The following is a 14,750-nucleotide window of genomic DNA, read 5'->3' as shown; positions in this document are numbered from 1 at the left end:
TGTCACATGAAAAGTCGCATACTATAGATATTTCACATTGTGCTTTTTTCCCCCACTTAATCTATTTCCTTTCCATAATTTAAAGTCTGTAGGACTGTAGCAATGCTCCCTCTTTTATTATGTGTGTGTGTTGTATCTTTTGGTTTAGTTGATTTTCTCTATTCTATTTTTCTATTTCATTCACTCATACTCAACTTCATTTCATTTATAGAAATGAAAGAACAAGGACAATTATTTTATGCTTACTTATTTACTGATTTCATATAGATCCAATTTCTATCTGGTATCATTTTCCTTCACCCTTTATTTCTTAAGCATATGTGGTAGTTAGATTCAGTTGTCAACTTGGCCAGGTGAGCGTACCTAGTTTTGTTGCTGCGGACATGAGCCAATGGTACGTGAACCTCATCTGTTGCTGACTTGTATCTGCAGTCGGCTAGGAGGCGTGTCTGCTGCAATGAAGGACGTTTGACTTAATTGGCTGGTGCTTAAATGAGAGACCGCAACGTAGCACAGCCTAAGCAGCTCGGCATTCCTCATCTCAGCACTCGCAGCTCAGCCCAGGCCTTTGGAGATGCAGAAAGAAGTCACCCCGGGGAAAGTTGTTGAAACCCAGGGGTCTGGAGAGATGACCAGCAGAGACCATCCTGTGCCTTCCACGTAAGAAAGAACCTCAGTGGAAAGTTATCTGCCTTTTCCCTGAAGAACTAACAAAATAAATCCCCTTTTATTAAAAGCCAATCCATTTCTGGTGTGTTGCATTCCAGCAGCTAGCAAACTAGAACAGCATACGTCTGCTGTGAGGAATTTTTTCTGCTTTTGCATATCTGAACATCACCTTCTGTTGTGAAAGAGCCTCCTGCCCAGAATGCCGGGTGCCTGGGCCCACAGCGCACTGGACGACACTGCTGCGAGTGCTCTGGGCTGCACTGCCCCACCGACAAGGACTTGTCTGGATGGATGCACACACTGTGCCTTTTTTATTGGGCTGCTTTTAAGATGTGCTCTTTATTTTGGGTTTCAGCCATGAAAATATGACGTATCTAAGTTCAATTTTCTTTAATTTTCCCTGCTGGAGATTTGTTGCACTTCTTGGATCTGTTCATTGTTTTTCATCACTTCTGGGAAATTTTGGACATTATTTCTTTAAATATTCTTCTACTCTAATCTTGCTCCCCTCTCCTTCTACAACTCCAATTACACATCAATTATACAACTCGATATTGTCCCCTGGGACAAAAGCTCTGCTGGTTTTCTTCTCAGTGTTTATACTCTCTGTATTTCAGTTTGGATATAATTCCCTGATTTCAAGTTTACTGACCTTTTCTTCTGCTCTTAAGAACACACAGAGTTTTTTGTTTTAGATACTCTGTATTTGTTATGTATTACAGCATAACAAATTTCCACAAAGTTAGGATATAAAAGTGCACTCTATACTGGCTTCTGTGTGTTAGGAATCAGGAATGGGTGGCAGAGGGGTGCTGGCCATGGGACTCCAGTGAGGTGGCTGTGAGGTACCAGCAGGCAGCAGACCTGGGAAAGCATGCCTGGCACTGGAGGCCCTGTTCCCAGCTGGTTCCCATGCGTGTCTGGTGAACTGGTACTGACAGTGGCCTCCATTCCTCTCCACGTGGCCTCACCCCGGGCTGCTTCTGTGTGTTCCAGGCACAGCGGGTGGGTTCTCCAGGGAAAGTAGCACAAGAGAACAAGGCGGCAGGTGATGCCCTTTATGGTCTCACCCCCAGCTGCTTCCGTGTGTTCCAGGTCCAGCGGGTGGGTTCTCCAGGGCAAGTAACACAAGAGAGCAATGCAGCAGGGAATGCCCTGCATGGCCTCACCTCGGAATCCGAGCCGCACCACCTCAGCACATTCTGTCCATAAGCTGTACTGTGTAGCCTCCAGGCAAGGGGTCAGCAGTGAGGCATCACCGTTAAAGGAAGATGCGTCAAAGAACTTCCAGATACATTTCAAAACCACCTGCGATGCGTTTTCAGTTTCACTATTTCCATTTGATGTTTATATATGTAGTTACTATGAGTCCCCAAGTGTTCACTCATTATGTCCATACTTTCCTTTAAATTCTTAGATATATCAACAATAATTTTTTAAAGCCCTTCTGCTAATCCAAGATCTCAATCTTCTCTGTGACTTCTCCTGGCTGCCTTTCCTGAGTATAGTTCACATTTTCTTGCTTCTTCATTTATCTAGTAATTTTTATCATATGTGGCTTACAGTTGATACTTTCAGGTCTGGATTTTGTTTTCTTTAAAAAAGTGTAGAGTTTTGTTTTGGCAGGCAGTTTACTTGCAGACGTATTTGAGGTTTTGTTTTAAACCTTAAGGTGCTGTGGCTCAGATGGACACCTGTGTGGGCAGCCAGACCCCTTCCTTCTGGCTGCCTGCAGCACCTCCCTCTCCCAGCAATCTCTCCAATCACAGTTCAACTCACACGAGCCCAGCAGCTGTTCTCTGACACTTCTCAGAGTTTCATGCTACAGCCAAAGACTATAGCCCCTATCTGTAACCTGCTCCCCAAACCCCAAGAGAATTTGGAACTGGGAGACCCTGGAGCCCTTCAACCAAACTCTCCTTCCTCAGCTTGGCAAGCTCCCCCTTCTCTGCTTGACCCCCGCCTCCCGAGCTGCAGACGGGGCATGCCACCATGCAGAAAGCCACAGTGACCAAGAGGCTCGCTTTGCACACTCCCCTTCGTGATCAGAGCCCTGCACTGTTGGCTGTCTGAGGCCTGAAAACAACTGTGTCCTACATCGTGCCCAGTTTCCCAGCTGCTTACAGAGAGGAGGGTAACTGCTACTCCACCAAGGCCCACAGGGGGTTTGCACATTAAGTGTCTATATATATATATGAGTGCATAAGGTTGGGTGTGGCAGCATGACAGTCCACTTTGGGCTCCAGGGAGGAGAACGAGGCCTGCGGTGGGTCAAAGGCCCTAACCCATTCTTTCTGCTCAGTGAACAGGTGTGGGAAGCCCTCAGCCCTAAAGGAACCAATCTTATTTTCAGGGGCATTTGAAATACTGCCAGACAACAAAAACACAAGCAGCTGGTCTCTGAGCTGGTTTTGTGGCCCCACTTCTGGCCCAGGCCACAGAAGAGAAGAGCCCAGAGCAGAGGGTTGCTCCCACATCTGCAGCAGCATCCACAGAGCACTCTGAACTCCTCACCAGCATCGGCTGTGGCTTTCTCCCACCTCATCAATGGACAGACATTTTGGTCCTGTCGTTCCTTTTTATGAAGCCTGCTCCATGGCTGTGGTTTCCACTGAAGGAAGGTTAATAATATCCAACACACAGACTAAATCAAGTAATTACACCTTTCAGTGCACCTGGTAATTTTTTATCCAGATGGCTCTAACAATCAATCAAAATGCCACAAAAGGTACTTCAGAATATGCTGATAATTCACTGCATTTGTCAGGTATTGTGGGAGTTTGTTCAACTTTTGGCACCATGAACCTTCCATAAAACAGCCTGACAGTTCTTTATCCAGAGCTACCAGCTTCACACTGCCCTAAAGAACTGCCATCTTAACAGGGTTCTCACATCAAGTCCTTTGCAAACACTTCATACATTTTTATGCTTATTAAAACCAGCTAAGGGAAGGATCTAAAATTAAGTTCTAGAGATGGATAAGGAAGAGAAATCTGCTAAGAACATCTGTACAGTGACTACAGACAAGTAACTGTTTCAATGTTTCAGAAAAAGGAACCATGAACCTACTTCTATCTTTCTATTTAAATGGAGAGCTGAATTTTGAGAGGGTGCTCCACTTTCTTGGGGAGCTCAGGCACATGACTGACCACCAGGATCCCATCCCAGCATGGTGTCCAAATTTCTGTAGCTACTCAAACTTGCCAGAATCGTTGCCAAATACACTGGCTTCCACACAGGTTTCAGCCGTGCCCCACCTGGCACTCTCCCTCCTTCTGGGACGCCACGGCCTCTCGCATGCCTGACCTGGTCAGAGTCCGCAGCTGGGGAAGCCCTATAGCCCGTAGTCAAGCAGCTGGGACAGCTGCTCACCGCCCACGTGAGTGGATGTGGCAGCCCACGCCTGGCCCCAGGCCTGAGAACTCTTCTGCACTCCCTGGAAGCCCCTGGCTCACGTAATCACAGGCACAGCTGAGCTAACAAAGCACAGAAGGCCCTACACTGGGCAGGAAGCTGCCCAGATATCAACAGAGGAAATTCAAGGCATACAGGAGTGGGCTCTGAGCTCAGGTGGGCTTTCAGATTATGCGTTCACATGGTAGGACCAACAAAGATCCAGAGAACGGTCATGATCTGCCGGCACTCCCAGAGCCACGGTATCAGTTGTGCCCCTGTGACCTGCCATCCCCATATGCACTATCTGAATCTCCACATGGAGTGATAATGGCCAGCAACCCCTGGCCGCTCCCCGCTCCATGCAGCTGGAGCTGCAGCAGAGTTTTCAGACACAGGCACGAGGGACCCAGCAGGGAGCCACGCCCTTGGTCCCAGAGGGCACAGAGGCCCTTAACTCACACCCAGGGATGACCCTCCTCAGTGTGGGAAGTCTGAGGGACTTCCTTGGTGCAGAAGCTCTTTCCTGAGGGGGCTTCCTGTGGCTAGATGCTGAGTGCGCCATAGGGACATGGTGACTGCGAGCTGTGGACCAGTCCATCCTGAGGGTCAGGACCAGCCCAGCCCCCAGGAAGCCTCGGCCTTACTCAAGAACCAGCACGTCCCTTCCCTCTGGAGCAGATGTTCACAAAGCCCACGAGGGGAGCAGACTAAATGTGGGGTGCAGGCGACAGGATAGGGCCACCTCCCAGATCAGGAAAGTGGAGCTGAGCGATAAAACAACAGCATCAACACAGCACAGCACACGAGAGAGAAAGAGCCTGAGTCCATGCAGATGTGCACACATATACTGGAAGGTGGGAATGTGCTGGTGACAGATGGTGCCACTGCATGATTCTAAACACCCTCGCCCCAAAGCACCGACCGAATACGTGGTGAACAGGAGTCCCAGGGTGGGGAGAAGCCTGGCGGACACCGCCTGATCCAAGTCATCAACCCAACACCACCCCAGGAATGGGTGGAGGGGAAGCATGGCTGGCGCAACGGGGCAGTGGAAAGAAGCCAGTATCCCTTTTGGGGTCATCTGGCCCAAGGTGCAGGACCAGAATTTCATCACGAGGCAACTTCAGGCAAGCAAAAGCATCTACGTTCCTACAGACGGGGAGAGACTGAAAATCCTCCCAGTGCACAAAAGTCCAGGCCAAGGAACCTCCAGGCTGAGGGTGCTCCAGGCCGAGGAACCGCTCCCGGTCGAAGGAAGCTCCGGGCCGAGGAACCGCTCTGGGTTGAGGGAGCTCCAGGCTGAGGAAGTGCTCTAGGCTAAAGTAGACTTCAGGAAGACGGCAGTGGAGTGTACCAGGTGGCCCTGAATTGGATCCTTTACCATGAGCAACGTGACCATCATGCCTGGAGGAACTCACCTGAGGCTGAGGAGGACACAAGTGTCGGCAGCGAGGTCCTGCGGTGAAGGTGAAGGTCCCTGTGCACTGGGCAACTCTAAATGGCTGTGGAAAATGGCCTGCTTACACTCTTTTTCAGGAGTATTTTGGCTATTCTGACTCCCTTTCAATTCATAGGAAGTTTAAAGTTAGCATGTTGATGTCTGCAGAGAAGTCAGCAGAGATTCTGACAGAAACTTTGTTGAAGTTCCGCTCAGTTTTGGGAGTGTCGTCTGTACTATGTTGAGTATTCCAAACCATGAACATGGGATGCAATAATTTTAACAACTTTTCATAATTTTCACAGTGTAAGCTTTGCACTTGTTTTATTAAATTTATTGCTAAGTATTATATTCTTTTTTGGGGGGTGGGTGGGTGCATGGTCCGGGAATCAAACCCGGGTCTCCCGCATGGAAGGCGAGCATTCTAAACCAAACCACCCACATTATACTCTTTTGACGTTTCTTTGAATGGAATTGTTTTAATTCCATTTTCCAATTTTTCACTGCAACTGTACAGAAATATATCAGACTTTTATGAACTGATCTTGTTTCCGGCTATCTTGCTGGACCTTGTGGTCAGTGAACATACTCTGCATTATTTTTACCCTTTGAAATACACTAAGGTTTGTTTTATGACTTCACATGGTCTATAATGGAGGATGTTCCATGTGCACTGGAGAAGAACGACTGTTCTGCTGTAGATGGAGAGCTCTATTAGGTACTTGTTATGTTTAGATGGCTGGTAGGCGGCACAAGCCTTCTGTTTCCTTGTTGGTCTCCTGTCTACTAGTTCTGCGATTATGGAAAAGTACTGTACTGAAATTGCCAACCGTTCTTATTAGGGTATTTCTTCCTTCATTTCTGTCAGATTTTGTTTCATGTTTTGTTATTAGGTGCATATATGTTTATAATTGTTCTATCTTCCTGATAGACTGTTTCATCATTATTAAAATGTCTTTGTCTTTAGTTAACAATTGTTTTAAAATCCATTTTTTGTTTCATTTTGGTATTACCATTCCAGCTTTCTTATAGTTGCTACTGCATGATATATCTTTTTCCATCCTTTTACTTTCACACTATTTGTGTCTTTGAATCTAAAATGTGTCTCTTATTAGTAGCATATGCTTGGACTAAAAATTTGTTTTAAAAATCCAATCTAACAATGTCTGTTCTTTGATTGGTTTTAAATTGACTTGATATTATTTGATATAGTTGAATTTAGTGTATCATTTTACTTTTTATTTTCTGTCTTATGTTGTCTTTTTCCCCCATTCCTAGTTTACTGCTTTCTTTTGCATTGAGTGAATATTTTTTAATGTAGCATTTCAATTTCATTAATGACAATTCACTATAATTTTTAGTTTTTTTATTAGTCAGTCTAGGGTTTACCATGTATGCCTTAATTCATCAGACTGAGCTTCAGACTATACTAGCTTAATTCCAATAACATATAGAAACGTTATCCATTTTTGAGGTATTATGCTTAAACATATTACATCTACTAGTGTTAAAAACCCAACAATATATTGCTATAATTATTACATTACCATCTGTCTTCATTTCCTTAACTCGTTATAGTTATTCTCCTAGCCACCTCTTTGTGCTGTTTTTGGCACATATTACATTTATAGTACATTTCCATATGTTATAGTCCCAATAATATATTATATATTTATAGTCTCTTTTATAATTACATAATACCTTTACCAGCCCTCTATGTTTGTTCATGCTTTCATCCTTAAGAATTTCATTTACTATTTCTTATAAGGTGGGACTGCTAGCAACAAATTCTCTCAGTTTGTGCTTAACTGCAAATGCCTTTATTTCTCCTTCATTTTTGAATGATAGCTTTGCTGGTTATAGGATTTTTGACTGACATTTGTTTTTTCTTTGAACACTCTGGATGTCTTCCCACTGCCTGGTGCCCTTCATTATTCTGTTGAGAAGTCAGTAGTTAATCTCATTGGGGTTCCCTTGTAAGTGACATATTATTTTTTTTCTTGCTGCTTTCAAGAATTTTTCCTTGTCTTTGACTTTCAGCATTTTCACTATGATGTATCTGTTTGTGAACTTCTTTGCATTTAACTTATTTGGGTTTGTTACACCACCTATAATATTAATAAGGAAAAGATAGGCAACACAATAAAGAATGGGGAATGGCCCTGAACATGAACGTCTCAAAAGAGAAAACCCAACTGCCAATATGAAATGGAAATCAACGTCAGTCATCAGAGAAATGCAAAATACCTCCAATGCAAGAACACAACCTACTCACCACTGGCTAAACATGACAAATATTGATAAGGATGTGCTTCTGGTGGGGAGAGTAAATTGGAATGGCCTCTTTGGAAATTGTGTGGCATTACAGAATAGAGTTAAACATACCCATCCATATGGCTGAGCCACTCTGGGCCCAGACACAGGACCTAAGAAATGTGCACACGTCATGCAGCAGGACATACACCGGAATGCTCACTGCAGGACTGTGTACCACAGCTCACTAAAAGCTAATAAGAATGCCCACTGACAGGAGAAGGGCTAAATCAGCAGCAATAAACTGTTAGACAACAACCAGAAGTGCCTCTGTGCCCCCCTTCCTTTCCCAGTGCATCTCCCCCTTGAACCCTGACTTGGTCTCTGGCTGGCTGCTTCTCTGTTGGTCCCTTCTATCCCAGAATTCACAGGTGTTTTGTAGCACTGTTTTCCGTGCTTCTTCCTTTCATCTATCCCAACAACTTCAGGGAGCACTGCCCTACTGATTACCCCAAAAAGGCTCCTTCTGTGGCCTCTAGCTCCCTGGGCTCCAGGGGCATCTTACCAGGCACCCAATACCCATCAGTCCATACCCCAATGTCCCAGCACTCTGAACAGGCTTCAACCAGCACTCAGTGCCTTGTGCTACTTCTTGGTACGTCTGTCCTTCCAGAACACCAGTTCCTGGTGATGGGGGTGCTGCTCATTAGCCCCATGGCTGGCACATGTATGATGGGAGACACTGGCTGGACAAATGAAGAAGTGACACAAAATCTCCAATAGGAGAAAACAGCACCCATCTCACTTCCTTAAAGAATCTTTCAACAGCATGCACCTGGTGAGACAGTAACAGTGGAGGGGTTGGAGAGAGGAGTGGAGAACAGAAAGAAGTATAATGGGAGAGAAAGATAGGAAGAGGGAAGGAGGGAAAGGAGGGAACAGGGAAGAGGAGAGGGAGACAGGCCACAGGCTACACAGCGTCCTGGGCCCAGGAGGACCTGATGGTCAGCATTCAGAATTACAAATACTGACAGAAAAAAAGTACTGACTTTTAAAGTCACAAAAATCAGTTCAACCCCAGACTCCTCTGCAGCGTCTGAGACCGGACAGTGAGAGAGGTTACCAACCGATTTTGATAAGAAGGAGTGTGAAAGATGAATCCAACTAAGAACTCAAGAGTGAGGACATGAAAATGGAAAAAATTTAGGGAAACAATGAAGCCAGTCAAAATAGTTAAATATAAAAATGGTTGTAACTATGACTGCAAACTCAGCATAAAAATACATTTATATCTGTATGGCAAGGTTTCCAATGTCAAAATGACTATTTCATAATTCTAGTATAAAATGAAGATCTTATTAACAAAGGGCATGAGGAAGAGAGAGTAAAAGCTGCTAAGTTTTCTGTTTAATAGAGTCAGAAGTCAAAGGTGCCACTTCATTCTTGATTTAAAAGTTCAAATGATGCTTTTGAAAAACTTAGGTAATAACCATTAGTAAAATCAGCAACAGGACATACACCTGCAAATGTGGTATAGAAGGAAGAAGCAGACAAAACTCAGTCTGCAGGGGCAGAGCAAGAAAGTATATGATGAAGAGGGGAAAAAATAGGTCATCCCTGGGCCAGGTGAAAAATAGGTAAGATGGATCACACTGGCCTGATAAATAAGTCCAGGAGGACTAAAATCCGAAATCTGAAAAGACGAGAATTTTATAAGACATACCAAAACCAAATGACACAGGCGTTTAGAAGAACAGATTCAACAGGCACAGAAAAAACAGCAGCAGGAGCCCTTTTTCTAGATATGCGAATTAAGGGCTTTACTTACATTCTTCTTTGCACTTTACTGTATTTAGCAAATTGTCTACAATATTAAATTACATTGATAATTTAAATTTAATCTTACATTCTTTTCAGATAGTCCAAAAACCATGGTGAAGGGCTGGTGTTGAAAGCAAATGCTCCTTCCTCTGTGAGTCTCCTTGGGAGATGAGTTCAAAGATTCTGCAGCGGTTCCCCACAGAAATGACCATGAAATGGTCCATTAGAGGCAGCTGAGTTTCAAGTATTCAAATGAGGCCAGTTGGCATCACAGGAAGAGGCAGGGGAAGGTGCCACCTAGCATACAGGCAGTGGGGCTGAGCATTTCCAGGACAGGAAAGAAGGGAAGGCAGCTTCCACATCCCCCCACACCCAGAGCTAGCCCGGCTCAGCAAGGCCAATAGGTGCTTCTTAAGACTTTTCCCCCCAAGTATCACAAATAAAAGCTCTACTTACTGCTCCGAGCATGATTCTGAAAATCAGCCAACGAAATCCCCATATGACAATCCGGGACGTTGGGGTGTGTATGGGTAACAGAGACAGAGTCCAGAAAGGGCATAAAAAGATCCCCAGGAATCCTGTTTCCAGAAGTTGGGATTCCCATCCTAAAAGAATGACAGTGAGAGAAAGGGTCAGGTTAGCAAGGAAAACAACTTCCCAAGGTTCAATTTGGCTTAAACAGCTCTTGAGGCAGGACCAAAGCTGTACGCAAGAGGCTCAACTCGGCTACACATTTTAAGTTGGAAAAGTCCATGCAGATCTCCATAGGAAACCAGGAACTTATTTTCAGGACTCCTAGCTCTGAGGCAGGGGGCCCTCCTGCACCCTTAGCTGGTCCAGCCATTGCCCCTGGCTGGTACCAGAGTAATAAATCTGAATGCCACTGTACCAACTGGTACCAGAGTAGTAAATCTGAATGTCATGCTGCCAACAAACTATCTGGAAATGTTTTTCTATTCACCAGGTTTATGTGTAAATTCTAACTCTAGATTATCCCCTGAAAAGCAGTCTTCCATGGCTTGGAGCTGTGTGAGCCCCGGATAAACATGTTCTTAGACCTACTCCAGTCCTGCAGATGCGAGCCATGCAGGGAGGGCCTCTGGAGGTGCTTCCGTTAGGGCGTGGCCCAGCCCACTCAGGAGCGGCCTACTCCTCTTACTGGAGGCCTTTATAAGCGGATGCGACAGGGAGAGGGAGAAAGCCAAGGAGCAAGAGGCTGAAAGCAGCGAGACCCGGAAGAGAAAGGAAAGTACTGCAGACACCACCACGCGCCGGTCGAAGGAGGCAGCACCTTGGTGACTCCTTGATCTGGATCTTTTCTCAGCCTCCAAGTGTACCCGAATCAATTTCCACTGTTAAAACCAATGCCCTTCATGGTTGAAGCAGCCTAGGAAACGAAGACACCCCGTATGGAAACAGGCCGGGGAGGCAGAGGGCCAACAGCAGGTTCTGAAAGCAGGGCCCACTCAGCCCATCTGCCCTCAAGGGAGAAGCCCAATGAGCCTGCACCCATCAGCCCTCCTGTGGCTCCACCTGCCCAAGTGGGCAGCCCTCCCTGCATGGACAGAGGGAGCCGGGGCCCCAGGCTGGTTCTCCGGGTGCTCACCCTGCCCCCCACTAGCACCTGGGGCTCTGCTCGGGGTGAGGGTCAGCACGGGGACACAGCAGGAACTCAGGTGCTTGTGTGTTTGTGTTTTAAATGAATCAATCAATGTCCTCCTGTGCCGCAGGCAAGAACGAGGAGGGGCAGGACAAGGGGCATGAAGCGGCCCAGCCCAGCCCTCAGGACGATGCTCAGTGGCCTGTGGGAGTCTGCGTTTAGGACAGGCCAGTACTCGATGTTCCAAAAATCTGGTCAACGGAAGAGGCCCGATGGGTGCTGGGGGCACATCTGGGATCCAGGACCCGATGGCCACTGGGCAGACATCTTCTGGGGAGAGGGGGCCCTCCAGTGTCACATCCTCAGAGCTCGCCTGTCTCAGCTGCGTGTCACTCGCAGCACACCTGTGCGGGGGACTGTGTGTGGCCACCTGGAGATGATTCTGGGTGCAGAAAGAGGCCGAGATGGTGCAGGGCTGTGGCTGGGGTGGGAGCCAAGCAGCCATGCTGGGGAGGCACTGAGACCACTGTTCACAAGAGGAAAATACTCAGACACAGAGTGGTCAGCTGAGGCAGGGAGTGGCAACAGCACCCCACTTGAGGGCACTTGCGGAGGCCCCAGCAAGTGGCTGTGGGCCCACCTACACCCCAAGTGCCCGCCGGGAGCTCCCCAGCCCCTGTGGTGTCCACCCTGGAGGCGCTGGGACACTGGGACCTGGAGCTGCCAGCTGCCCCTGCACGCCTCTGGCTCTCCTGTGACTGCCACGAGGGAAAGCAGGACGCTCTGGGATTGTGTCGTGTGTTCAGTTTCAGGCAGACAAATCCACCATGACAGGTGGAGGGGCGCACCCTCCCCCGCATAATGATGGGGGAGGGGGTCTTCCTTTGTAGCTCCCTCCAATTCCCCTCCCGTTGCAGCCAAGAAAAGGACTGTGCTTCTTACATAATATTTCTCTAATTTTATCTTTAGAGATAACTTCCATTAAATCTGGCAGCATTTCCCTTGGTCTCTGTGTGAGAATTTATATAATTTATAAGCAAAAAAGTGCAGAACATGGAAGCACCTGATAAGCACGACTGTGTGTGACTTGCTAGGTAGCCAGGACTCCCGTGAAGGCAGCCGTGACTCCCATGAAGGCGCCCGTGACTCCCGTGTAGGCGCCTGTGACTCCCGTGAAGGTGGCCGTGACTCCTGTGTAGGTGTGTGAGACTCCCATGTAGATGGCTATGACTCCCATGAAGGTGTGTGTGACTCCTGTGTAGGCATCCATGACTCCCGTGAAGGTGTCTGTGACTCCCGTGTAGGTGTCCGTGACTCCCATGAAGGTTTGTGTGATTCCCTTGTAGGTAGCTGAGATTTCTGTGTAGGTGTCCGTGACTCCCATGTAGATGGCTGTGACTCCCATGAAGGTGTCTGTGACTCCCGTGTAGGTAGCTGAGACTTCTGTGTAGGTGGCTATGACTTCCATGTAGGTGGCCGTGACTCCCATGAACGTGTCTGTGACTTCTGAGAAAGCCCACAGAGTTAGCTGCTCCCCTCCCCTCCTCTACTGTGCAGCTGAGAAAACTCCGGAACTATGAGCCGAGGCTGCATCCCACAGATGTGCACCGACCTGAGCAGTGGGGCTGCCCCAAGGGGCCTACACGAGGTTGCCTGTGAGCCATGGCACAAGGGGCCCTAACGTCCATCCCGGGATGCTAGGAAGCCCCCAGTCCCCTTGCTGTAGTTTGGGAGACAGCTGCTCGGCTCCAACATGTGAAATCCGGCCCTGTGCACACTCACAATCTGCTGTAAGCTCACAGCAGCCCCTTGGTACTGCCAAGGGAGAGGGGCTGGCTCCTGACAGTCACACCACTGACCTGGGGCTCTGGACACAGGGTCCTGCAGAGCTGGCCTCTGAGCTGTGATGACAGCTCACAGGGTGATGGTAGAGTCTTGACGTGACTTGAAAGACACCAACCAAAGTGAGACAGACATGCAGAAGGGAGAGGCGGGGGTGATAGGTGGGGTGGGGACAGGCAAGCATTCTGCCACCCTTAGGAGCATGGGGTGTGCAGGGACACGGGGCCTCCTGCCTTCCAAGCGCAATGGGCACCTCATCCTGCCGGGTCCAGGGAGGCAGAGACTGGAGGCCAGAGACGCTCGGGTTGCACCAGCGGAGTCCCAGCCCTCCACTCCAGTTCTGCCAGCTGCCGAGGCCCTGCGGCCATCGGGCTGACATTGCTGGGGAGGAAAGGGTCGCCGGCCGACCCACCTGCCTCTGTTTTCTTGGCTTGGATATGGTCAGATTTCAGCAGCTGTGCCGCACGGACAAGGGGTGCTTTGTTCTCCCTTTGGCGTGGCGGAGGATGCATCCCCAGGAAAAATAAATAACACGGCGCTGCCAGGGACACAGCCCCCGGTGGCCAGCGTCTGCTCGGGGGCCCAGGTGCCAGCGAGCTTCAGAGACCGCACTGGCCAAGGACCCTCTGCACACCGCCGCCGCAGGCAGAGAAGGAAAACATTTTTTCTTAAGGGAAGGAGGACAAACTGAGCAGATATCATTTCTTTCCTCCATCCATTTCACTAGGGGCTTTTCAGCAGTTAAAAAAACTTGCTACATAAACAAAGTCCTACCCATTAGAAAACCTATGTCTTTACACTCTCTGCATGGATCCCTTTTTTGGGGATAAAGATAATTTTCTCCTTCATTTGTTGTACGAAGTCCTATTTACCAATTTGGGTTGACGTGCACTCCAGACGGCACCATGCTTCGTGCCTCTCAGCCTCTCGAGGAGGTCACGGAGTGCTGGCCCCGAACAGGCAGAACCACACAATGTTTCACACAGGTGTGTGTCCTTTTTCTGGAACCTTCATTTCTGGGGCTACTAGCTTTCACATCTGATAAAACTGAAAAGCACATCACTTTTGGAAGCTGCCTATATCAAAGTGGAGTTAAGGGCATCTCCAGTTGTGACAGACTTCCAACCCTCCCAGCCGCCAAGAAGACAGTGCTCAGGACCGTGGGCCTGGGTGGTGCATGCCTGGCTCCCCAGCCACGGCCTGCTGCCTCCCAGAGGAACCCCATCCTGGGGAGGGCCCGGGTGGGGAGTCGGAGACCACACTCGGGGGACACAGTGTGTGACCCCCAGCCTCGCGCCCTCTGCTCTGTCGTCTGCCCTGTTTGGGCTGGGGTTGGAGAAACGTGTGCTTCCCCAGCTAGGATGCAGCATGTCCTCGGCAGCTGCAACTGGGCACAGCCCTTCCTGCTGCTCTGTCCCTCCCCAGCATCCTGGCGTTTCCTGGGGCTCAGGCCCTGGTCCTTCCAAGTCCACGGGAACTGCAGGGTCTGCCGTGGACAAAGATGCTCCACCTGGCCCTGGGCCACTCTGCGGGGAAAGAGTAAATGTTTTCAAGTTTAGGGAAGACTGCATTGTTTCGGTGGAGACCTTTCTGGCGTTCTCAGCTGCCCGGCCAGGGGAGGGACGACACCCCAGGGTGGCTGTGGCTGCGAGGGAGGGCAGAGGCTCGGGGCAGGTGGAGCGGCTGCATGCTGGGGCCTCCACGCTGGGGCCAGTGCTCACCACTACAGCG

The 14,750-nt window shown here is 48.6% G+C and overlaps 1 protein-coding gene across 3 annotated transcripts in view; it reads right to left on the bottom strand.

The window, feature by feature from the left end:
- LOC143667726 (lipase maturation factor 1-like) overlaps positions 1-14,071 on the bottom strand; it is a 117,090-nt gene extending 103,019 nt beyond the window's left edge. For all 3 annotated transcript variants that reach the window (XM_077142279.1, XM_077142278.1, XM_077142277.1), the window contains exons 1-2: positions 10,869-14,071; positions 10,034-10,182 (exon numbers count right to left, since the gene is read on the bottom strand). In XM_077142279.1, coding sequence (XP_076998394.1) covers positions 10,034-10,045 — 12 coding nt within the window. In that variant the 5' untranslated portion in view covers positions 10,046-10,182; positions 10,869-14,071. The remainder of the gene's footprint in view (positions 1-10,033; positions 10,183-10,868) is intronic.
- Positions 14,072-14,750: the final 679 nt, after the last annotated feature.

The sequence above is a fragment of the Tamandua tetradactyla genome, chromosome 23 (assembly GCF_023851605.1).
Source record: "Tamandua tetradactyla isolate mTamTet1 chromosome 23, mTamTet1.pri, whole genome shotgun sequence".
In the NCBI taxonomy this organism is placed as follows: domain Eukaryota; kingdom Metazoa; phylum Chordata; class Mammalia; order Pilosa; family Myrmecophagidae; genus Tamandua; species Tamandua tetradactyla.
The sequence above is the reverse complement of the archived record's forward strand: the minus strand, read 5'-3'. Positions and strand labels throughout refer to the sequence as shown.